Source organism: Acanthochromis polyacanthus, chromosome 13 (genome assembly GCF_021347895.1).
Source record: "Acanthochromis polyacanthus isolate Apoly-LR-REF ecotype Palm Island chromosome 13, KAUST_Apoly_ChrSc, whole genome shotgun sequence".
NCBI lineage: Eukaryota > Metazoa > Chordata > Actinopteri > Pomacentridae > Acanthochromis > Acanthochromis polyacanthus.
The window spans coordinates 26,349,698-26,369,742 of record NC_067125.1 but is presented as its reverse complement, the minus strand read 5'-3'; the positions used below and the strand labels follow the sequence as shown (position 1 = coordinate 26,369,742).

The window sequence follows — 20,045 nt, the reverse complement described above, 5'->3', positions numbered from 1 at the left end:
ATGCTTTACCACTTATCTTTGTTGGTGTATTTTTCTTGCTCTTCAACAAAACTGAAATCATGGACAAAGAACACAAGAAATAAAGCATTTAGCTTGAAATAAAATGCCAAAATCTGGAATGTAAGTATTGTTCCAGTGCAGTCCTGTTGAACCTTGAATAACCTTTTGGACAAATTTGAAAGTCAAACATGTTGTCAGGGCAGGAAAAAAACATTTTGCCTGATGGACTGGATTTGACAAGCTTCCTTTTGTTACTCTTAAAACGAGTAAGGGCTGGGTAATAATAATATACAAATAGGTGAGAAATGAAAGGATAAACCTCTAAAAAAATTTTGACAAGGTGTTGGGCTGTTAAAACAGCTTCATTATATCTTGGTATTGATTCTCCATGTTTCTGGGACTCTTCTGGAGGGACAGATGAACATATTTCCAAAAGATATTCACTCCATTGGTGTTTTGATGGTTGTAGAGGTCCAAAATGTGGTAATTTAAATAGTCTTATATTCTTCAAACCATTTGGTGACCCCTCTTGCCCTACAGATGTGGTACAGTCACCCTGGAAGAGACCATCCCAAGGTGATCACTCCGAATGATAGATCCTGATTTGAAAGTGATTCTTCCCGCGAAGATTCATTGATACCAACAGCTTCTCAGAACCACCAAATCCCCTAACTGGAGGGGGGTCAAGGGTTCAGGTTTTTCCTTTAATCTCTCACCTGCCTGTATGTTTTCCGAATTTTGTAGCAGCATAAATTTTGATTTACATTTCAGGAGGAACTAACCAGATGAAAATATCCTTCCTCATATACATTATATTGCCAAAAGTATTCACTCACCCTTCCAAATGATCAGAATCAGGTGTTACAAACATTAGTGAAAGAATGGGTCGCTCTCAGGAGCTCAGAGAATTCCAGCGTGGAACTGTCAGCTGTATTATAAGAAAGTGGAAGTGTGTGGGAACGACAGCAACTCAGCCACCAAGTGGTCGGCCACGTAAACTGACGGAGCAGGGTCAGCGGATGCTGAGGCGCATAGTGCCAAGAGGTGGCCAACCTTCTGCAGAGTCAATCGCTACAGACCTTCAAACTTCATGCAGCCTTCAGATTAGCTCAAGAACAGTGTCAGCAGCGAGCTTCATGAAATGGTTTTCCATGGCCGAGCAGCTGCATCCAAGCCATACATCACCAAGTGCAATGCAAAGCGTGGGATGCAGTGGTGTAAAGCACGCCACCACTGGACTCAAGAGCAGTGGAGACACCTTCTCTGGAGTGACCAATCGTGCTTCTCCATCTGGCAATCTGATGGACCAGTCTGGGTTTGGCGGTTGCCAGGAGAACCATACTTGTCGGACTGCATTGTGCCAAGTGTAAAGTTTGGTGGAGGGGGGATTATGGTGTGGGGTTGTTTTAAGGAGCTGGACTTGGCCCCTTAGTTCCAGTGAAAGGAACTCTGAATGCTTCAGCATACCAAGACATTTTGGGCAATTCCATGCTCCCAACTTTGTGGGAACAGTTTGGAGCTGGCCCCTTCCTCTTCCAACATGACTGTGCACCAGTGTACAAAGCAAGGTCCATAAAGACATGGATGACAGAGTCTGGTGTGGATGAACTTGACTGGCCTGCACAGAGTCCTGACCTCAACCTGATAGAACACCTTTGGGATGAATTAGAGCGCAGACTGAGAGCCAGGCCTTCTGGTCCAACATCATTGTGAGACCTCACAAATGAGCTTCTGGAAGAAAGGTCAAAAATCCCCACAAACACACTCCTAAACCTTGTGGACAGCCTTCCCAGAAGAGTTGAAGCTGTTATAGCTGCAAAGGGTGGACCGACGTCATATTGAACCCTATGGATTAGGAATGGGATGTCACTTACGCTCATATGCGAGTCAAGGCAGGTGAGTGAATACTTTTGGCAATATAGTGTATATAACCACAAAATTCCAATCGATCCAGTATTGTCTCTGAGACAGAGCCTCACTGCTGCGCAAAGTAATCTACCGTATTACAAAACCAGAGATACAAAAGGAATAGACAGCTCAGTAAAGCCCCTTTCAGACGTGGAATATTTCAAATTAGGGCATTCTATCATTAGAACGGATAATTTTTCCATTAACATTGATCACTGCTTCATTGACGCGTACCTTCAACAGGGATGGACAGAGCCACAGCGGACGGTAACTCAAACGATGTATAACAAACTGTCAAAATAATTATTCCGCCAAGGAACGCAGTGGAGTTATGACGATCGTACGCTTGTCCATCTGTTTGTCTGTGAACAACATCACTCAAAAACGGAACAGCAGATTTGGATGAAATTTTCAGGGAAGCTCAGAAGTAACCCAAGGATCAGCTGATTCGATTTTGGCAGTGATGTGGTTTATAGTCTAGTTACAAGGTTTTGTTAAAGATTTCTGTATCATTGCGAGATAGCGGCACAGCGTGAACACTACTTCAGCTGCCTGCTGATGATCACATGATTACGATCCTACTACAAATCTACCGCTGTGGACTTATCGGGACTTATCAGCTAGAAATCCTACAATGACTGAGCAGCCTCGGCGGAGTACTGCGCTCTCTGAGTGCTTTCCTTGTTTACTTATGAATTCCTAAGCACTGCAAATTCTGTACATGTGTGATGATAACCCAAAATGAAAGTCCAACCTGCACTTTTGACTCTACATGTCTGAAAGGGGCTTAATGGTGCAGCAATAGCTATTGTTTGTCAAGGAAATATGCATGTATATTATGTATTTCATCATATATAACCCAATCCAAAGCTAAACAAATAGCAATTCAGTTTCTATGAGATCTTAAACAGAGTTGTCATATAGCTGCCAAACGTAAAATCAACCAGAATTTTGTTGAGGTTAGTGTTAATTTCCCACCCTGCATTTATAATATGTATGTGGATGACAGGTTGTTCTAGATGACTTCACATGGACTGAGGCTGTGTAGAATCTTAGCACCAGAGAACCAAGGCACGTGTTCTAAAACAAAACAAAACGAGGTGTTCATAAATTACAGTCGGAAAAATCGATGTTCGAAGCCCTAACAGCCACACTAATAAGACTGACATAAAGTTAAAAACAGGTCACAACCGTACTTGAAACACGAAAGGAGTCCATTTACTGCTGGTATTCTGAACAGCCACAAAATCTCGTCAGTTCAACACCAGTCAGACGCGGATTTGTCCCAAACGTGGTGATGTCTGCAAGTTTAGTCCACATGGGTGAAATGTGAGAGCTCAGTCCGGCTCTCGGCTTTTGTCTTTGTACATATGAAGCTCCTCCATCTTCTCCTGCAAGAAGGAAACGGGCATGGACGAACCGCGGGCTCTATGTGGCAGAGTGTTGACCTGGAAAACCAAAAAAAAAAGAGACGAATTGAATTTCACACAAAAAGCTTTAACTGCAGAATTAGTCTGTTGTCAAAATCAAATTCTTTGTAAAGAAAGATTCAACTCTTGAACTTGTAGATGAGCAAAAACAAAATTCCCTCCAACTCTTCTGTCTTTAAAGATGGTAAATAAAAACAAAATAATTTTGGTGGTAATAATGAGTTAATGGAAGTTACTTTAGCTTCTTGAAAGGACAAACTGGACACAGAAATGATCATATTCTTGGTTTAATTTATGTTTGAAATTTTCTAGTTCTATTAGTGACTAATTCCTCATGTATTAGCTTCTTCCACTCAGTGAATCACTACTGGAAGCACTGAATATGTGGGAGTGATCTTGCAATATTCAAAACTTGTGACAAAAATATCATAAAAGGGCATGAAAGGTCAAAAAACCCTGTCTTTCTTGTCTCACCTTTCTCTCTGGAGATGCATGTAGGAGGGAGTTGAGGTGGTTTCCTCGTTTGTCCTTCTTCTCGGGTGTCCAAACGCCAGGATCCGTCTGAGTCGATCGGTCTGACAGCACCGAGTCGCTCATGTTGTTTTTGTTGTGTTCTGTCTCGTTGCTTTGGGGGAAAATGAACGTCTCCTCCTCAGAACCTGCCGGGAAAATAAGACGTTGATGTGCTGAGTTCATGTCGTTTTGTGTCTATGGAAAGTGTTCCCCTCCCTGTTAAGTTTCCTTCTTTCACTGGTTTCAACACTGAATCTTGGGCAATTTAATTTGGCTTTTTTTGACAAGAAGTTACAAAAAAGCCTCTTTTATGTCAAAGTGAAAACAGATTTTTTACAAAGAAGAGCTAAATAATCAAAAATATAAAATGTAACAAAAAGGCACAAGTAATCACCCACTTTAAAATGACCAGATCCAAACAACCGGTGCAAAAAGTCACACAGTTAGTGAAATTAAGATTATCTGAGGTCAGTGAATGTGTCTCAGTGATTGTACTGTAAAGACACCTGCATCTGGAAGGTGTAGTCATCGATGAATCAGTACTCTTGAGGACAAACGAACACTCCAAGCAACTCCATGTAAAGGTTGATAAAAAGCATAAGTCAGGGAATAAAGAAAATTTCTGAATATCTGTTGGAGTCCAGTTAAATCTATTATAAAGAAATGAAAAGGATATTTCCTAGAGCAGGCTGTCCTCAAAAACTGAGTGACTGAGCAAGAAAAAGACTGTTAGGGAGGCTACCAAGACATCTATGACTCCCCAAAGACTCAGGTATCTTTCAATAACCTTTTCATAGCGTTGCATGGAGTGTTATTGTCTTCATGGTGTAGTTCTATCCAGGTGTACTTGTTTACCAGCGACTAGTTTTTATACTACAATCACTGGCATAAATTCACTGCACTCAGATGATCTCCGCTTAATGAACCGTACAACTTCTGGTACCAACTTGTTGCATCTGTTGACTTTAAAGGAAGTGAACACTTATGCAATCATTTATTTTACCTTTTAGATTTTTGATGAATTGATATCATTTTGTAGAAATCTGTTTTCACTTTGACATGGAAGGAGATTTTTTTGGGGGTAAATAATCATCAAAAAAAGGCAAATTAAATCGACTGTGATTCAGTGCTTCAAAAGCAATAAAAGCGTAAAACTTCATAAGGGGGTGAATACTTTTTAGAGGCACTGTATGCAAAAAATGGCATGTGTTTTGTGGACTGTATGCGATGCAGAAAGGACGCACTACAGCTGTTGCCCTTGGTTCTGGAGTCGGGGGCGGGTGTGCACGGGCAGGACCCAGTGGTGTTTTTGTGTTTCTTTACGCACTCCGATCCCACCAGGTCTCTGCAGTGTCTGTGGCAGTTCATCCCACAGTCTGGGAGAAGGAGAAAATATTCAAACTTTAACAGAAGCATTGACATTGGAAGGGGCATTTCACTTAAAATTATGTCTGAGTGACCCCGATATATAGTTTGTTGCGTTTTAGTATTCACATGTAAGTCTGTTGTACTTTGAGCGTAATTAGCCAAATGACTGCTGTCTCCATAGCAGATGAAATCCCAATAATATACCACAAAAACAAAAATTCTCAGAAATACAAGAAGCTACATGATGTTCAAACTTTTTTTTTTTTTTTTACCTTACATTAGACGAACTCTTACTCTGAACAAACTCTTGAATGATTTACTTTATGTAGACTGTGATCAGTGTCTCCTTTTAAATCGTGAAGGTCGTCTTTTTTTAATTGTCTAATAGATTTTTCAACTTCTTTTTATTAGTTCATTTTATTCTTCATCTTTGTACTTATTTATCTATTTACTGTTGCTACTATTATTATTATTTTTATCCTTGTGTTTATAGTTTTAACCTCTATTTTCTTTAATTCCACTTGTTCTTTTCCCGTACTTAAATATGGCATTTTTGGTTCTTTTATTGTTGCATCTGGTGTTATTTTGAAAATCTTTAACCATGTTTTACTCTGTTTTTTCACTTGTGAATACCTGGGCTTTCTCCTTCAGTTTGGACTGATTGGCCTTTATTATTATTACTATTATTATTATTAGCTTACCTTTGCAGTGGAAGCCCCCTTTGATGACTCCCCACAGCTACAAGAAGACAGACATGATATGTCGTGTTATACTTTGATTCACCCTCTATACAAAACCAAAAACAAACACAACAGATACTCACAAAGCCCCCGCATGTGTCACAGAACGTTGGCCGTTTGTACGCAGTTTCATGGAAGTTGTGTGCGTCTTTGAAGTTGTAGCCCAGCTTGGCACATACAGACATTCCCCTCATTAAGTAAGAGGTGATTTCCTCACGGCTGATTTGTCCCACCCTGAGCAAAGAAGTTTCCAAAGTTAAAGTTGTCACTCAAACAGCGATGACGTTTCCCAGATTTGCGTGAGGCCTGCGTTGCCGCTTCCTCACCTGTCAGTTTCTTGAGTGCAGAAGGAAAAGGGGAAGTTGGCCGCTATTTTTTCAAAGTCCTCCAGTGAAATGTAGCCGTCCTGGTTCTGGTCGTAATTTTTCATGACGGACTGTAGGGGGCAACAGAGCAAACACACACTCAGCCGTGGAGCAGCAGTTCCTTGCTTCTGCTTTAAGCTGCCGAGTAATAAGGAAGTGAAAGACATGAGGTTGTTGCCAAGCCGCATACTCACATCCACCATCTGTTTGACGTGATTGGATATGGTGTCAGGGTCGAGCCTGGGGGTGACCCCTGAACCCCACTCTGCCACGACCGGCGGTTTAACTGCAGCTACAGGCTGTGGATCGACACATGCAGTGATAAGACACGAAGGACTGTGAGGAACAAGAAGAAAGAGCACACCCACCACATAACACACTTCCCTAACGTACAGCACTTTGATGTGGCCGACTTTGATGTATCTCAGCGTCAGAGGCTGCGCTTTTGTTTTGAAGAACACGTTACACCCACAGAGAGTACACAAATGTCCATCCTCCTATGAAAAGACAGGTTCAAAAAGCCTGATGCTGTGAGAAAGAGTTCATTTCAGCTCTACTGACCTGGATCTTGGGGTTTTTGGGCTCCTTGGTGTATGAAAGTTCATATATCTCATCCTCGGTGTAGTATAAATCTAGAGAGAGCTGAAGCATGAAAAGAACATAACTTAAGATGTTCTCTGTGGAATCTTTTCATCTCAATTCTGTATTCTTGTTTCGGTCTCGTACCGTGAGCAGATGCAGCAGGTCTTTGTTGGCCTCGAACGGCGGCGTGCAGCTGTGGATGGCCAGCAGGTCGTTGATGTTGCTGTACAGGTGCTGCAGCTTGCTCAGGTTGATCTTCTCCTCGTCGATGTAGTCCGGCAGCGCCTCGTTCAGCGAGATCAGGTCCTTCAGGTGGACACCAAGGATGGGCACCTTGAAGCCGCTGCACTCGTTGTAAACCCGCCGGTAGTTGCTGTAGTTGCTGCGCGACGAGAGCAGCTCAGTCATTTCACTCAGGGCCTGAAAGAGGGAAAAGGTCATTAAATTAAAAAAAATCTAACATTTCATACAGTAAACAGTTATAAGACTTGAACTTTTACACAGAAATCATAGGTTTCAGGACATAGCTGTATATGTCATTCATGTTTATACACTACCGTTCAAACATTTGAGGTCACTGGGAAATGTCCTTATTTTTGAAAGAAATGAAAATAACCTTAAATGAATGAGAGACACACAGTCTAAACATTGTTAATGTGGTAAATGACTGTTCTAGCTGGAAACGGCTGATTTTTAATGGAATATCTCCATGGAGGTACAGAGGAACATTTCCATCAACCATCACTCCTGTGTTCTAATGCTACATTGTGTTAGCTAATGGTGTTGAAAGGCTCATTGATGATTAGAAAACCCTTGTGCAATTATGTTAGCACATGGATAAAAGTGTGAGTTTTCATGGAAAACATGAAATTGTCTGAAAACCTTTGAACAGCAGTGTATATGTAAATGTACATGTTCTGTATCAAATTCAATTCAGTGTAGCTTTAATGGGTTGCATTAAACTATATGTTCAATTATTTGTTTTAAGGTTTGAATATTCTTGTTTTTGTTGCCCATAAGTCCAATTTAATAGCACAATCAACCTCTTAACATGCACCTTCCCCCTGCCGTTTTCCATTCATTAGCTTCAAATGAATATAATTTCCTCATTTAAAACAGACACTGCCAGTTTGTTCTAGCTTTTTGTTATATCTATGCCGTGTTTACACCAAAAGAGAAACTAAAACAAAAGCTTTTTATGGAGTACACATTTTTCTCCTTTGATAGCAGATAGATAGTTTTGCACATGAATGCACACACTTTTGGATTTAGGCCCCAAAATACACTGCATTTTTATTTTTATCAATGTGCATCATTTTTAATAAATTGTCACAAACATTCAGCCTGACATATTTGCCATCTTTGGAAACTTTGGGATCTTTACTAGAATTTAAACTTTATTTCTTTACTTTTCTTTCTTTTATTTTGATAGTTCGGTGAGCCAGTGCTGACACATATCTTGCTATGAGGCTAAAAGCTGAGCATTCATATCAGGATATGACAAAGAAACCTCAGAAGGGGAGTTAAAGGTGTCGTCTCTGAAAGCAGGCAAAAATGTCACATTTACCACATAGCTGATGTCCCACCCAAAAAAACACACCATTAACCCTGCGAACATCACGAGTTCAACTGGTTTCTGGTATCTGCACAGACACCATATATATATCTGTTAGTTTCACAGTTAAGATTAAAAATGAAAATCAGCTTTTGAAGGCCATTAAATCTCACAAACTTTCCTGGTTAACAGAAAGAAGAAAGAACATTGAATGTGAAGACGCCAAAGCCAGAAATAGTTCAGAAAGGACAGTGATTCAAGGGGGAAAGGTTTATTGGTCATAGTTCTGTCTGACTCATGGTTGTGTGTAATATTCAAAATACCTTAGTGATGTCAGGAGGCAGCAGGTTGGAAGTGTCTTTGAGGCGGGAGATTGAACTGTGACAGAGGCCCCCAGTTACTGCCATTAGAGTGTTAAAGTTTTGCAGAGCTCGAAGTTTCTACGTGGAAAAAGGACAATAAATCATTTTCCCAAATAACAAACCCAGATAAGTGCAGCCTCTCAGCCACTTTTTGTGATGTTTGGTTCCTGATTTTTACCTGAGCGACGTGAATGAACTTGGTGAAGACCTGAGCTCTCTGCTGAGCCGTGTGTCTGCTGAGGATCATCAGCTGGACCCACTGGGAGACGCCGTTACACATCATGACCGACCGCTCCAGAGGGGGATTGTCCCTCACCGAACCTCGAACCACGTAGCTGCGGTAGTCCAGGAACTGGCCGATCACAAATCAGACAAGAAAGAGAGAAAACTTTGTTCAGAATCTAACCCAGCCTGCTCACCAGCCAGTTAATATATTTTAAAAACATGGCTGGTTTTATACTAAAAAAAAAGCAACAATATTCCAACATCTAGAAGAAACCTCACATCTGGATCCTCAATAAACGGGTGGATTTGGTACCACTTCCTCACAAAACATACTTAATGTAGATATTAATAAATGAAGTGATCATCTGTACTTTTTTCCCATAAAGTATTCTTACCTATTACTAAATCCTAGTAATGTATGCACCTAAATATGAAATTTTTAAGCTGTCAGCTTCAGCTGTTTGAATGCCCTTTAAATCATCATTTCATTTCATGGTTTTCCAGTTTAAATGCAATTTCAATTTATATATGGGTTTACAGCACTAATCCGACCTTTGTAGCTTATCATACAGCTATTTTGATTGAATTTTTGGTAACAGTTTTATTTTTTTATGGTTTTAAATGTATTTTTTGTCAGAATTCTTGCAGAATTTTGGTGATTAGTATTACAAAAATCAAAATACAAAGTAAGCTCTGCTGCAGGATGTCAGGTTGTTTAAATCCCCAGCAAAACATCCTTTTACTTGGTTTTATGGTTTCGATGAAATTTAGTTTTATATCTGGGTTAACAGCACTAAGTTTGACCCTCATAACTTATCATATAATGATTTTATCCACATTTCTTGTAGTTATTTTATTGTTTTATGTTTTTTTTATTGACTTTATTTGTCAGATTTTTCGCAGTTCATTGCACCGATTCAGACTCTTGCAACTTATACAGTGATTTTGAAACCTTTTTTTGTTTTTGATTGAATTTATTTGTCAGAATTTTTGCAGCACTTAAATCTTGCAAATTTTAACTGGTTGGTTTTCCAGTTTAGATGCAATTTCAATTTCTATCTGGGTTGAATGCACTAAGTCAGACCTTTGTAACTTATCATATAATGAGTTTGATCACATTTCTTGTGATAATTGTATTGTTTTATAGTTTTTAATTGACTTTATTGATCAGTTTTTAGAAGCACTTTGGTATTTAAATAGTGCTACATAAACAAAATTACTTGAATAACCTTAATATTCCAACTTAGCTGTCAGGTAAAGCTAGATTTAATCTCTAAAATGTTGTTATAGTGTCCTATTTTTTATCAGTAGACTGATTATTATAGCTATACAATAACAATAGTAGTAAATATTTGCGGTTTGTTTGTTTCTGGAGCAGCAACATCTCTGTCAGAGCAACAGAATGATGCCTCATTAAGCAAACTAAGCACAGACAACAGAGAGGTGTTCTTCTGAACTTACTGAAACGTTACAGAAGTTCTTGAACTCCAGGTAGCTGAGATGCTCGGCCATTTCGTCCGGTTCCATGTGGTCGAAGATCAAGGACACCTTCCTCTTCTTCACGGAGGGCGATGGAGCCTGGGATACGTTCACATGAGGGCTTCTGGGAAGAGAAAGTAACGGGACAGAAATAGACACTTATTCTATTTAAAGAAAAACTGGTTTGAGTTGTGGCCACACAAGCCAAATTCAAGTCCTTCGGGGAGGTAAAGATCCAATCAAAACAGCTCTCACAAGCAGGAGGAGTCGATGAGCTGCGAGTGTGTCTCCTCTCCGTCCAACCGGACCAGAGCCCACAGGTCCCCCATGGTCTGCTCCAGAAGGGGGTCCACCTCAAATACCGCCGGGAACTGGCTGATCCACCGCCTTGCCATCAACAGAAAACATGTTTATTACTCACAAATAAAGCTGGGTAACCAGTTCTGTCAGCTCTCCGTCACACAACACTCCCCTGGTGTCCTCACTCACCTGACAAGGTGGCAGATCTGAGTCCGCCTGAGTCCTCTTTTATCCGAAGGACAGTCCTTATAAGTGAGAGACAGAGTCAAGGATCTAACCAGAAATACGAGTCGTTGTTATACTAAACACCAGCACGGCTATACACTTGAAATCTGCTTTGTGGACATGCGGCTCAAAACAAAGCCAAGCCTGTTTCCTGATCTGATTAATTAAGTTGAACATGTGATTGGGAGAAAGTGCACCGATGGGACCAGAGCGCTGCACTGATCCACGCTGGAGGATATAGAGCGAGAACTTTCTGGGCGAACATCTGAGATGGTACGACCCAGCTGTGCATCATCAGGGTCATGTGGACCAACTGGGACCCTCTGGGGCTCGAAAGCTTCCCCTCTGAATCTGAAAACAAAATGCAGAAGAGCAGTCACACAGGGAGGATTAATGCGATTAAAAAGGACAGAAACTGCTCTCGGTGATTCAGCAGTTTGAGCAAATGTGCTGATTTTTCTAAAGCAATGTGGAAAACATGCAACTCAAGTAGATCTGAGATTTGTTTTTATGTGCTTTCCCACCTTCCATTTATAATATGAGATACAGCGAACCGGGACTTGAAGAGAAATTAAAGGAAACATGTCTAAATAAATATTTACTTCATGCATAATGTACCTTTTTTTATCATACATATATATTGAAAACCCCTCTCCAAGTGTGTGTGGGACCAAATCAAACTACGCAGCATTTCCAGGCAGTCTGCACACCCACGTGTAGAAAAAACATTATCGCCTTACGCAACTGTCTGCTGCAGTTCCTACAAATGTAACCCACTTTAATAGAAATTTACCTCACTGAAATTGATCACTGATATTTAAATGAGTCATTTAAATTCATACAGTGTATCATGTCGCTGAGACCTGACGTCTTCAATTTAATATTTGATTTAGACATATAAGTTCATATAATGAATAATATTGTGGGGTTTTAACCTTAAAATCGAAACTTTTTACTGTAAATGTGAGTCTTATTTCTTTATTGGAAAGCACGCCTACAAATCTAAGTAAATCATACAAGTTGTTTTATATTCAGATTGTAAGTGAAGTTCTAATACACACGCCTGAATGTATTGATTTACAGATGCATATATCATAATTTAGGGCTCAGTACAACCAGATCCTCCTCTAACTTCGCCATCAATTAATAAAATTTCATGTTAGCAACATTTAATGTGTACTAGCTTATTTCCTTTTGCTAACAGGTGGTTTTTACAACTTAAACCAACCCAACAGTTCCTTTCACACACAGCGGGCAATTAGTTTATTTGCCCTTTCACCAGCAAATCTGTCGATTATGGCCATAACTAGGCCGTTATTTTTAGATTAGATACTATCTAAATGAGTTCTTCTGATGCCACTTTCCATTCCTTTCTAAAATCAACACAAACAGTCTGTATGTGTGCTACAATCCCTCCTCTCATGTTGTTGTGATTTGGATGAAGTGACTAATGAAGAGTCCGCTGAAGGCTGAAGGGAGGCCGAGAGGAGAGAGATCTGCTCAGTTTAACATTGCATGGGAATCGCTGGCCAGCTTCTGCAGCCAAACAGAACAAAGCCTGATTGTATGAGACTGGCCTTTGTCTCCCTCCCTCCCTGTCAGTGTCTCTCACCCTGGATTCCCCCCCTCTTCATTTTCCCTCATCTCTCATTTATATAACCTCGCCGTGATAAAGAGTAAAGACACATGACAAACTTTGGGAGCTCGTGCAGACATGCAGGGACAGAGACTGACCAAAGCAGTTGAGGCAGCGCTGGATGAGCTCATCCAGGCTGGCGGCGCTGGCACTGGGAGCAGCGCTGGGGCTCTGCAGGGCCCGGCTGATGTCCTGAGGACTGGGACATGTATTCCTCCTCCGCTGGACCAGCTTCTTGCTCTTCAGCACACCAGGACTCTCCACGTTGGGCTTCCTGAGAAAAACACAGTGAAAGAGACATATATAGAGAGTGAGAGAGAGAAAGAGACGGGGAGCGTAAGTAGACTAGAAATAAGTAGAGCAAATGTGGTGAGATAGTGCAGGTCAGCATCTGAGGAAACGCTGCTCTCTACATCTGATAAGGTTCGCTACAGCTCTGCAGCTGTCTGAACCATCGTGCAAAGGCAGAATATCTTCAAACAACAACAGCTTTGTGTGAATCTTACTTTAAGATGCTGAGAAGACAGACAGTGGCTGAGATCTTTTTCATTTTCTGTCATATGAGCTGGAAAAACTGAATTTGCGGGGACTGCTATGTTGTTAAGCATGTAGGTTTAGATGTTGAGACCTACAGGTTGACTGTATTTCACCTTTTTCTGTGAATTTAGAAACCTTTAAGTTGAAGTTGTTCACAGATGCTCACATTCTTTCCTCTTTGAAACATGGAGCCCAAACCTGTGTCTTCCTAAAGTCATTTAAATGAAACATCGAGAGTAGAGAAGATCATTATGTTATTAAGTTTGTTGTGTCTAATTATAATGAGCCAGGCTCTAAAAACTAGCAGCACAGCTGTGTTTATTAAGTAGTTTTGACCACAGTCAGAAAATTTGGAGGTCAGGCTAAAAAAGTGCAATCTGACATCACATTTAGATGCTGTCAGTGTAATAACACATCATATTCTTTCAGTTTATGAAATAATAGAGAGATTTACTTCATCAAGTTGCAAGAATATTCAGACTGAGAAGAAAATATCACTGTTTGATTGAACTCCACGCTCTTTTCTACTATGTTTTAGCAGTAATGATCAAGTCCAATGCTGACTGATGTCCTGAAACAAATATAAGGATAATGTTGATGCTATTATTCCTTCCGTTGGCTTTCAATGGTAGCTTTTTAAACAAGGAGAACTCTGAATCCTTAGATCAAATATAGTGGGCAGACCTCACAGTGAAGCTGGACTGATGTTGAGTGAAGTCAAATGACCTTTTAATCAATGAATATCAAGGAACAGTCTTCTCCTCCATTTCAAATCACCAACAATTAATAACATAAATAAATGAATTAATAAAAAATATGGATATTTATAAAGGACATTTGTGAAACTCTGTATTATGTCAAATGCTTTCTGAGAAAACCGCCCATCGGCCAACTTTCAGCAGGTTTGTTCACATATTGAAATTTGAAGCTGTTTGAACGACAATACCTCAGGAACTGTTACAAATAAAAACCTGAAACTTTCAGTATTAGTTCTCATCATGCCATTGAAGTCACAATGTTGGACAAGTACGATCTCTGATTATGGGTGAGTTGAAATATGAAAAAAAAGTGAAGCCGTCATGAAAAGTCCCATCATGTAACTCACATTAACAACAAAATTGAAAACGCAGAAGTCAACTAGTGATATTTTGTGAACCACATGTAGGTTTGTGGTGCAATAATACAAAACACGGCATACAGGGTACTTTTTGATATGAAATATTTCATCACGAAAATGAAAGGAAGTCATTTTTGTTGGATTTTCGTGACCCAAAACATTGGTAGATAAACCTAACCCAAGTAGAACAGAACGCTGAAGTCAAAATATAACTAAAAAGATTCTTTACATTATTTAAATGGGTTTATTTATTTAATAGTCCCTGAGATGTTGTCATTCAAACACAGCCTCAACTCAAAGTGGGTCGACGGGCAGTTTTCAAAAATGTAATCTTGTAAAGTACTGAATACGTCAATCTATGACGATACAATCTATTAATAAAATGCTTCAAGCCAATCAGAGATGGTCCTGATGATTTCAGATGGAATAATGTTAAGTTGCTCTTTAGGAGTTTACTCTTTGGGGGTTTTTTGTTTCATGATTAGATTTATGGTTCCTCTTCAGATCAGTTGCTCAGTTGAGCAACATCTGACTGTATTTCACAACAACTAGTAACTGATTCCTTTCATAATTATGCTTTTGACATTTTATCTGGTATTTTGCTTTAGCTTTGCAAAACAGCTACTGCTCCACAGTCCTGCGGCAAAACAATAAATGTAACCAAATGTTCAGTTGAACCCTGATCATTGCGTGTCTTCTTTTTAAAGGTGTTAAAACTTCAGATTTCGTTGCCACGCTTCTGTACAAACTGAGCGTATTATGTAATAATATGAAACTGTGTTGATCTCTATGCTGCAGCTAATGTGATGACATTACCAGGAAACAGCGAGTACTTCAGAGAACTGGCGACAAGTTCCCTGAATGACCAGACCTACATCCCCTTCTCTTAACCTGCGATTGTGTGCGCGGCTCATTTCCCCTGCCCACTCACAGCCTGCACAGACACGCACACAAATACATATGTAGTATAGAATATGCATCACAGAAAATACATTAGGTCTGATTTATGTACAACACAAGAGAGGACATTATGCATGCGCAATTTCCTGCAGACATACGGGGTGACATTCACCGATCATCTCTACCACGAACTGCTTGGGCATGATGTGCCATCCAGTCATGCCTGGATACAGAACATGTGGGGGGGACACAAAGTGATGACTCCACGTCTCTGCAGGCCGGCAGTCAGTCCAGCTGCAGGAGGCTGGTTCGAAAACCTGCTGGGCAACAAAAATTCTCCCGCTCTTCGCCTCATTACACTGTCTGGCTACTGATTTCAAAACACCCAACAGCACAGCATGTCCTGTCCCACTGTGGGATGTTCTGCTGTGAAGATAGGTAACTCGGTTTTACCATCAAGCTGTTTGGGGTTAGTTTAATCTGTACCTGAGTCACACACTTCTACAGCTCTGTCCAGTGAAGACTCTGCATCTAATCACATGCTTTTTAAGATAAATTGAAGGACTGCATGCCTCTCTCTATACTTAACCTTTTAGATAGTTTTGTTCTCAATTTTTGCTTTCAATTTGTGATTTTGGTCCACAAATTCTCTGTTAGTTGATAACAATAGTAATTGTCCATGTTGTTTAGCAGTTTAGAAACCATTAAAGATTCTCAAAAGGGCATTTTTTGCTCAGATTTTGAAACCCTGACCTCCTCATGTGCTTACAGTTGATCTTTAGCTGATTAATAGCAATGCTAGCTTCCACTTTTTTCATTCTACAAAAGGGACTTTCAGTATATTCTCCACATTATTTGACATACTTGGCCCAATACAGCGTAAGATAGAAAGCATCCCCTCGTGGATCTATAATGAAACAGATACTCTGATAAATTCCCTCAAATAATTGGAAAAAAAAAGCTTAAATCACAACTTTATGGAGGAATTATATAAATGAAACTGTCCAGAAACAGATTGTTTAACATCCAAAACCAGATAAAACTGCTACAACTTATAAAAAATGTTACAAAATAAAAAGGCACACTGAAAAATATCACACTGAACAATAGGCACAAATATGTCTTTTCAGTTCTGGAGACTATTTCCTTATCTATTAGGCCTCTGGTTCTTTCCGCAGGGCCTCCCAATAACAATTATTACAGGTCTTCGACTGATGATTACTGTCATTGATAAGTTGATTCATTTTTACTAAATATAGCAATAAATTGGGATTATGTCTATTTTCCCAAACTCAAAGAGAACTTCAGTTTGTTTAATGTTTCATTAAAAGAAAGCTCTCATTTAAGTAGTTGTAACACATGCATCCTTTATATTTTCATTATGTTTTCCAGTTAAAAGTTAAATGTATGCAACAATATCTAGATGTATATAGTTCATTTTTTTGTATTTTACCATCTAGACTACTTGAGAAAACAGACTGAAAAAGAAACTTATACGAATATCCAGTGCTGTGCTTTCAGTCAGTTCATTTCTGACTTGTATTCGGTGGTTTCTCTTATCTTGGTGCCCTTTACAACTCCTCAGCTCTCTCTTTAACTCACAGCGAATCCACTTGCTGTCAGAGCGGTTGCACACTCGAGGAGACACGGTCGCGACTACAAACAGAAATGCTGATGGGGAAATGTTGTCGATGTCATGACGTCTGTCAGGGAATTTCCCCCCCTGAGAGCTGAGCAGGTAAAACACAGAGCAGCAGTCAAACGTCTGTCCTCTGTGTGAGGAGCCGGCAGCCTTCAGAGGCAGCGCGTGGTGGATTCCCATGCAAATCAGCACACAGTCTGAGTTACTGTTTGGGTATTTGCATTCACGTTTTTCCTAAGAGTCGGGTAATGATTCCTCTTGTATATACGTAACAGTGCATCCATGGGAACAAGCCGACGGTGAAAGAAATCTTTGTTTGTGTGACAATAAAGAAAAACTCTCAGCAGTATCGATGAACTTGGCTGTGACTCCATCACATCCCTGATTCTGCTCTAGGAAGACCTTCCACACCTCCTTCCTCCTCAACAACTCCTCCTTCACCCACTTTTTTCCTCTTCCTTCATCCTTGTTCTATTCAAGCCTTTCAGGAAACAGCTTCTCCTTTTTTCTCTCTCTCTCTCTCTCTCTCTCCCTGGAAATCCCCCTCTCACTGCCTTTCCCATCCGTGTCAGGACTCCTGGCTGCAGATCCAGCTCCCCTCCTCCTCCTCCTCCCCCCCCACTTTTCTCCCTCTCTTGCTCTCACACTGGCGGGGGGATATGCAAATTCCTCTCTTTCTTCCCTTAATTGATTAATTGAACCCCAGGCCCTTTGAAGGCCTTGTTTGTGTGCGGCTCTTTTTCCCTCGCTCTCCCCTCTCACAACCTGCGTTCTTGTTTCCCTTCGCATCAAGGGGATGCATCTCCCGCAACGAGCCGTTCATTTATTTGGTGAAACATAAAACCCCTGTAGCATCTAGAAAAACCGCAGATATCTCCACAAACTTTGAAGCTGCTTTGTGACGTAGACAAGGAAAGAACTGTCACAAAATCAAACCTATGCAAGTACAGACTTTCTTTCCCTCTTTGGGCCCAGGGTTAAGTTATTTTACTTCTTTTTGATGATTATAATTTCCTTTCATGTGGATTTAGATTCTCATTAACATGTTCCTCTTTGCTTTTTACCTGAACTGTATTTCTTATTTAATTTTTTCATTTGTACTTCTTTAAAACCTAAACCTGGCCTCATGTGTTGAATCCAGATAATCTTGCCACTGAAGGGGAAGCACAGAAACGCGGCCACTCCGCCGGTCCTCCTTAAACTCAGGTAGCAAAAATCACACAGAACTGACACCTCCGACCGCCTTAACATTTGACACACACAACCCTCTCATTCCAGGCAATCTGATAAGGCCTGCGGTCACAACTACAGCAGCAAAAAAACTGCGACTGACAACACAGGCAGCTAAATATGTAGTCTGTCAGTTTCATCTAAGATCAAACGAAAAAAAAAACATCAGTGAGCTGACATGAAAATGCAGCTGAAGTGGACACAACAGAGAAGCAAAACACATTTCCATGGAAAGGTGAGCAGGCACGCACCACTGTTGAACAACAGGGCTCAGTTGTGTGCAGTACACACAAATAATTTGAGAAGTTGATATCCCTGACTGATATGCAGGTCAAAGACATTAGCTGCAACACAAAGCTGCTGTTTGCAAGCTGAAATAACTGGTAGAACACACACACTCAGTGAAGGCGGAAAATAAAACCAAAGTGCCCTTGTTTCTCTCCGACTCGTCGGGGAGCCTTTTGCACAAACCACACTGCCTCTCAGATACAACCTCAAGGTTCACACATCACGGCTGCACACTCGCTGCTGACACATACTCAGACTTCGCTGCAAGTGGGTCTCAGTTTCAATGCACTCTCCTCTTTCTTCAGTTACCTTTTGGTCTTGTTCATTGCAGAGTTGTTCTCCTGAGCAGCACTCCTCCTCCACTGGCGATCTGCTCGGGCATCTGAGCGTGTCCCTACAGCTCCATGGTTGACCCCGCTCCTCCTCCTCCTCCTCCTCCTCCTCTGTGTCCTCTGTCTTGTTTATGTGCCCAGGACGGAGAGCTGCTGGGGCTGAGGGCTGCTCACCTGCCAGTCATCCACTTAAAAAAACACTCCACGCCTTATCAGACGTGTCTCAGTTAATCTCCCTTCTCTATCAACCGCAAATCAGCAGCTAAACAGACTTCAGGCCCCCATTTCCTGCAACAAAACAGAAGACAAAAAACCCCCGCCTCACACGAGCCCTCGAAGTGCAGTGTAAGAGCCGCCAAAAGTCATTCACTTGTCCCCTTCAACATAAACAAGTCAGCATCTTAAATGGAGGAACTGGCTCTGATAGATAGGGGAACTCACATCAGTTTCTGTGTGTACGTGTGTGTGTGTGTGTGTGTGTGTGTTTGTGTGTGTGCAAGGGGGAGGGGAGAGGAGGAAGAGAGAGAGAATAGTGAACACAAATGCAGTACCAACAGAGGAAGGAGGAGGAGAGTTCGAGAGAGATAGTGATGAGCAATCATATGAGCGACATCAGCCAGGAGGAGACATCTGTCAACACAACAAGCCGCACCTCAGCGTCACTTCTTGGTCTGATCTTGGCACCAGAATCTGGCAGTAAATCATCAAGTGTCTGATAACATTGTTGAATCCCGACACGTGTCTCCTCTCTGGATTTGTCGCCCTGCAGGTCTCCAGGGTCCCCCAGAGCATGTCTATCATCCTGATTTCTTCCTTTTCTTCCTCTTCTTCTCTTTTTTGACCAACTCCCGCTGTCATTTCTCAGGGTGGCGAGTGATTACACAGGGAGGTAGTGTTTGTGCTGGTGAATGTGGTCGTGCAGCTGGACAGGGTGGGCTCAAAGGAATCCTTGTTTTATCACACCAAGAGGAAGAGGCAACCATTAATGTCACCCCCCGCCACCCCACAGTCAGCAGAGGTGGCTTCTTTGCTGCAGGAAGCTGACTGGCTGGCAGGGAGAGCCGCCGATACGGCATTGAAAAGCAGGGAAAGATGCACAGGGCAGGCCTCCTGCAGACCTCGCATGCCAAGTCCGAAAACACCTAAAAAATGCATTTTGGATTTGCATTAGAAAGGAGATCACTCGAGGGACTTGGACAGAGTATGCAAATGTCACAGAGGGAGAAACAGTATTTAATGCTGCTTCCTGACAGTGTGGTCATCTTACTGTAATCTTAAGCAATACTTAGTTAAAAAAGGAAGCTTGCAATC

The 20,045-nt window shown here is 41.1% G+C and overlaps 1 protein-coding gene across 2 annotated transcripts; it reads right to left on the bottom strand.

Moving 5' to 3' along the window:
- Nucleotide 1: 1 nt before the first annotated feature.
- rasgrp4 (RAS guanyl releasing protein 4) lies at nt 2–19,818 on the bottom strand. 2 transcript variants are annotated; one of them, XM_051957698.1, is made up of 17 exons: nt 18,712–19,818; nt 12,787–12,962; nt 11,292–11,403; nt 11,017–11,079; nt 10,783–10,914; nt 10,510–10,648; nt 9,002–9,175; nt 8,785–8,901; nt 7,051–7,326; nt 6,886–6,966; nt 6,519–6,623; nt 6,286–6,395; nt 6,043–6,193; nt 5,921–5,957; nt 5,096–5,227; nt 3,813–3,997; nt 2–3,356 (listed from the first exon to the last, which is right to left on the bottom strand). In XM_051957698.1, exons 1-17 carry the CDS (start codon nt 18,726–18,728, stop codon nt 3,246–3,248), a joined length of 2,118 nt encoding a protein of 705 aa, XP_051813658.1. In that variant the 5' UTR covers nt 18,729–19,818; the 3' UTR covers nt 2–3,245. The 2 variants fall into 2 exon arrangements, with proteins under 2 accessions (XP_051813658.1, XP_022059875.1); XM_022204183.2 differs by having other exon boundaries at nt 10,510–10,651; nt 18,712–19,816.
- Between the last annotated feature and the right edge of the window lie 227 nt (nt 19,819–20,045).

Coding starts and splice junctions, on each gene's coding strand:
- rasgrp4 (XM_022204183.2), bottom strand. Junction 11,404..12,786: donor GCGCTGCCTCAACTGCTTTG/GTCAGTCTCTGT, acceptor TTTTGTTTTCAG/ATTCAGAGGGGAAGCTTTCG. Junction 10,915..11,016: donor CAGATCTGCCACCTTGTCAG/GTGAGTGAGGAC, acceptor GTTGATGGCAAG/GCGGTGGATCAGCCAGTTCC.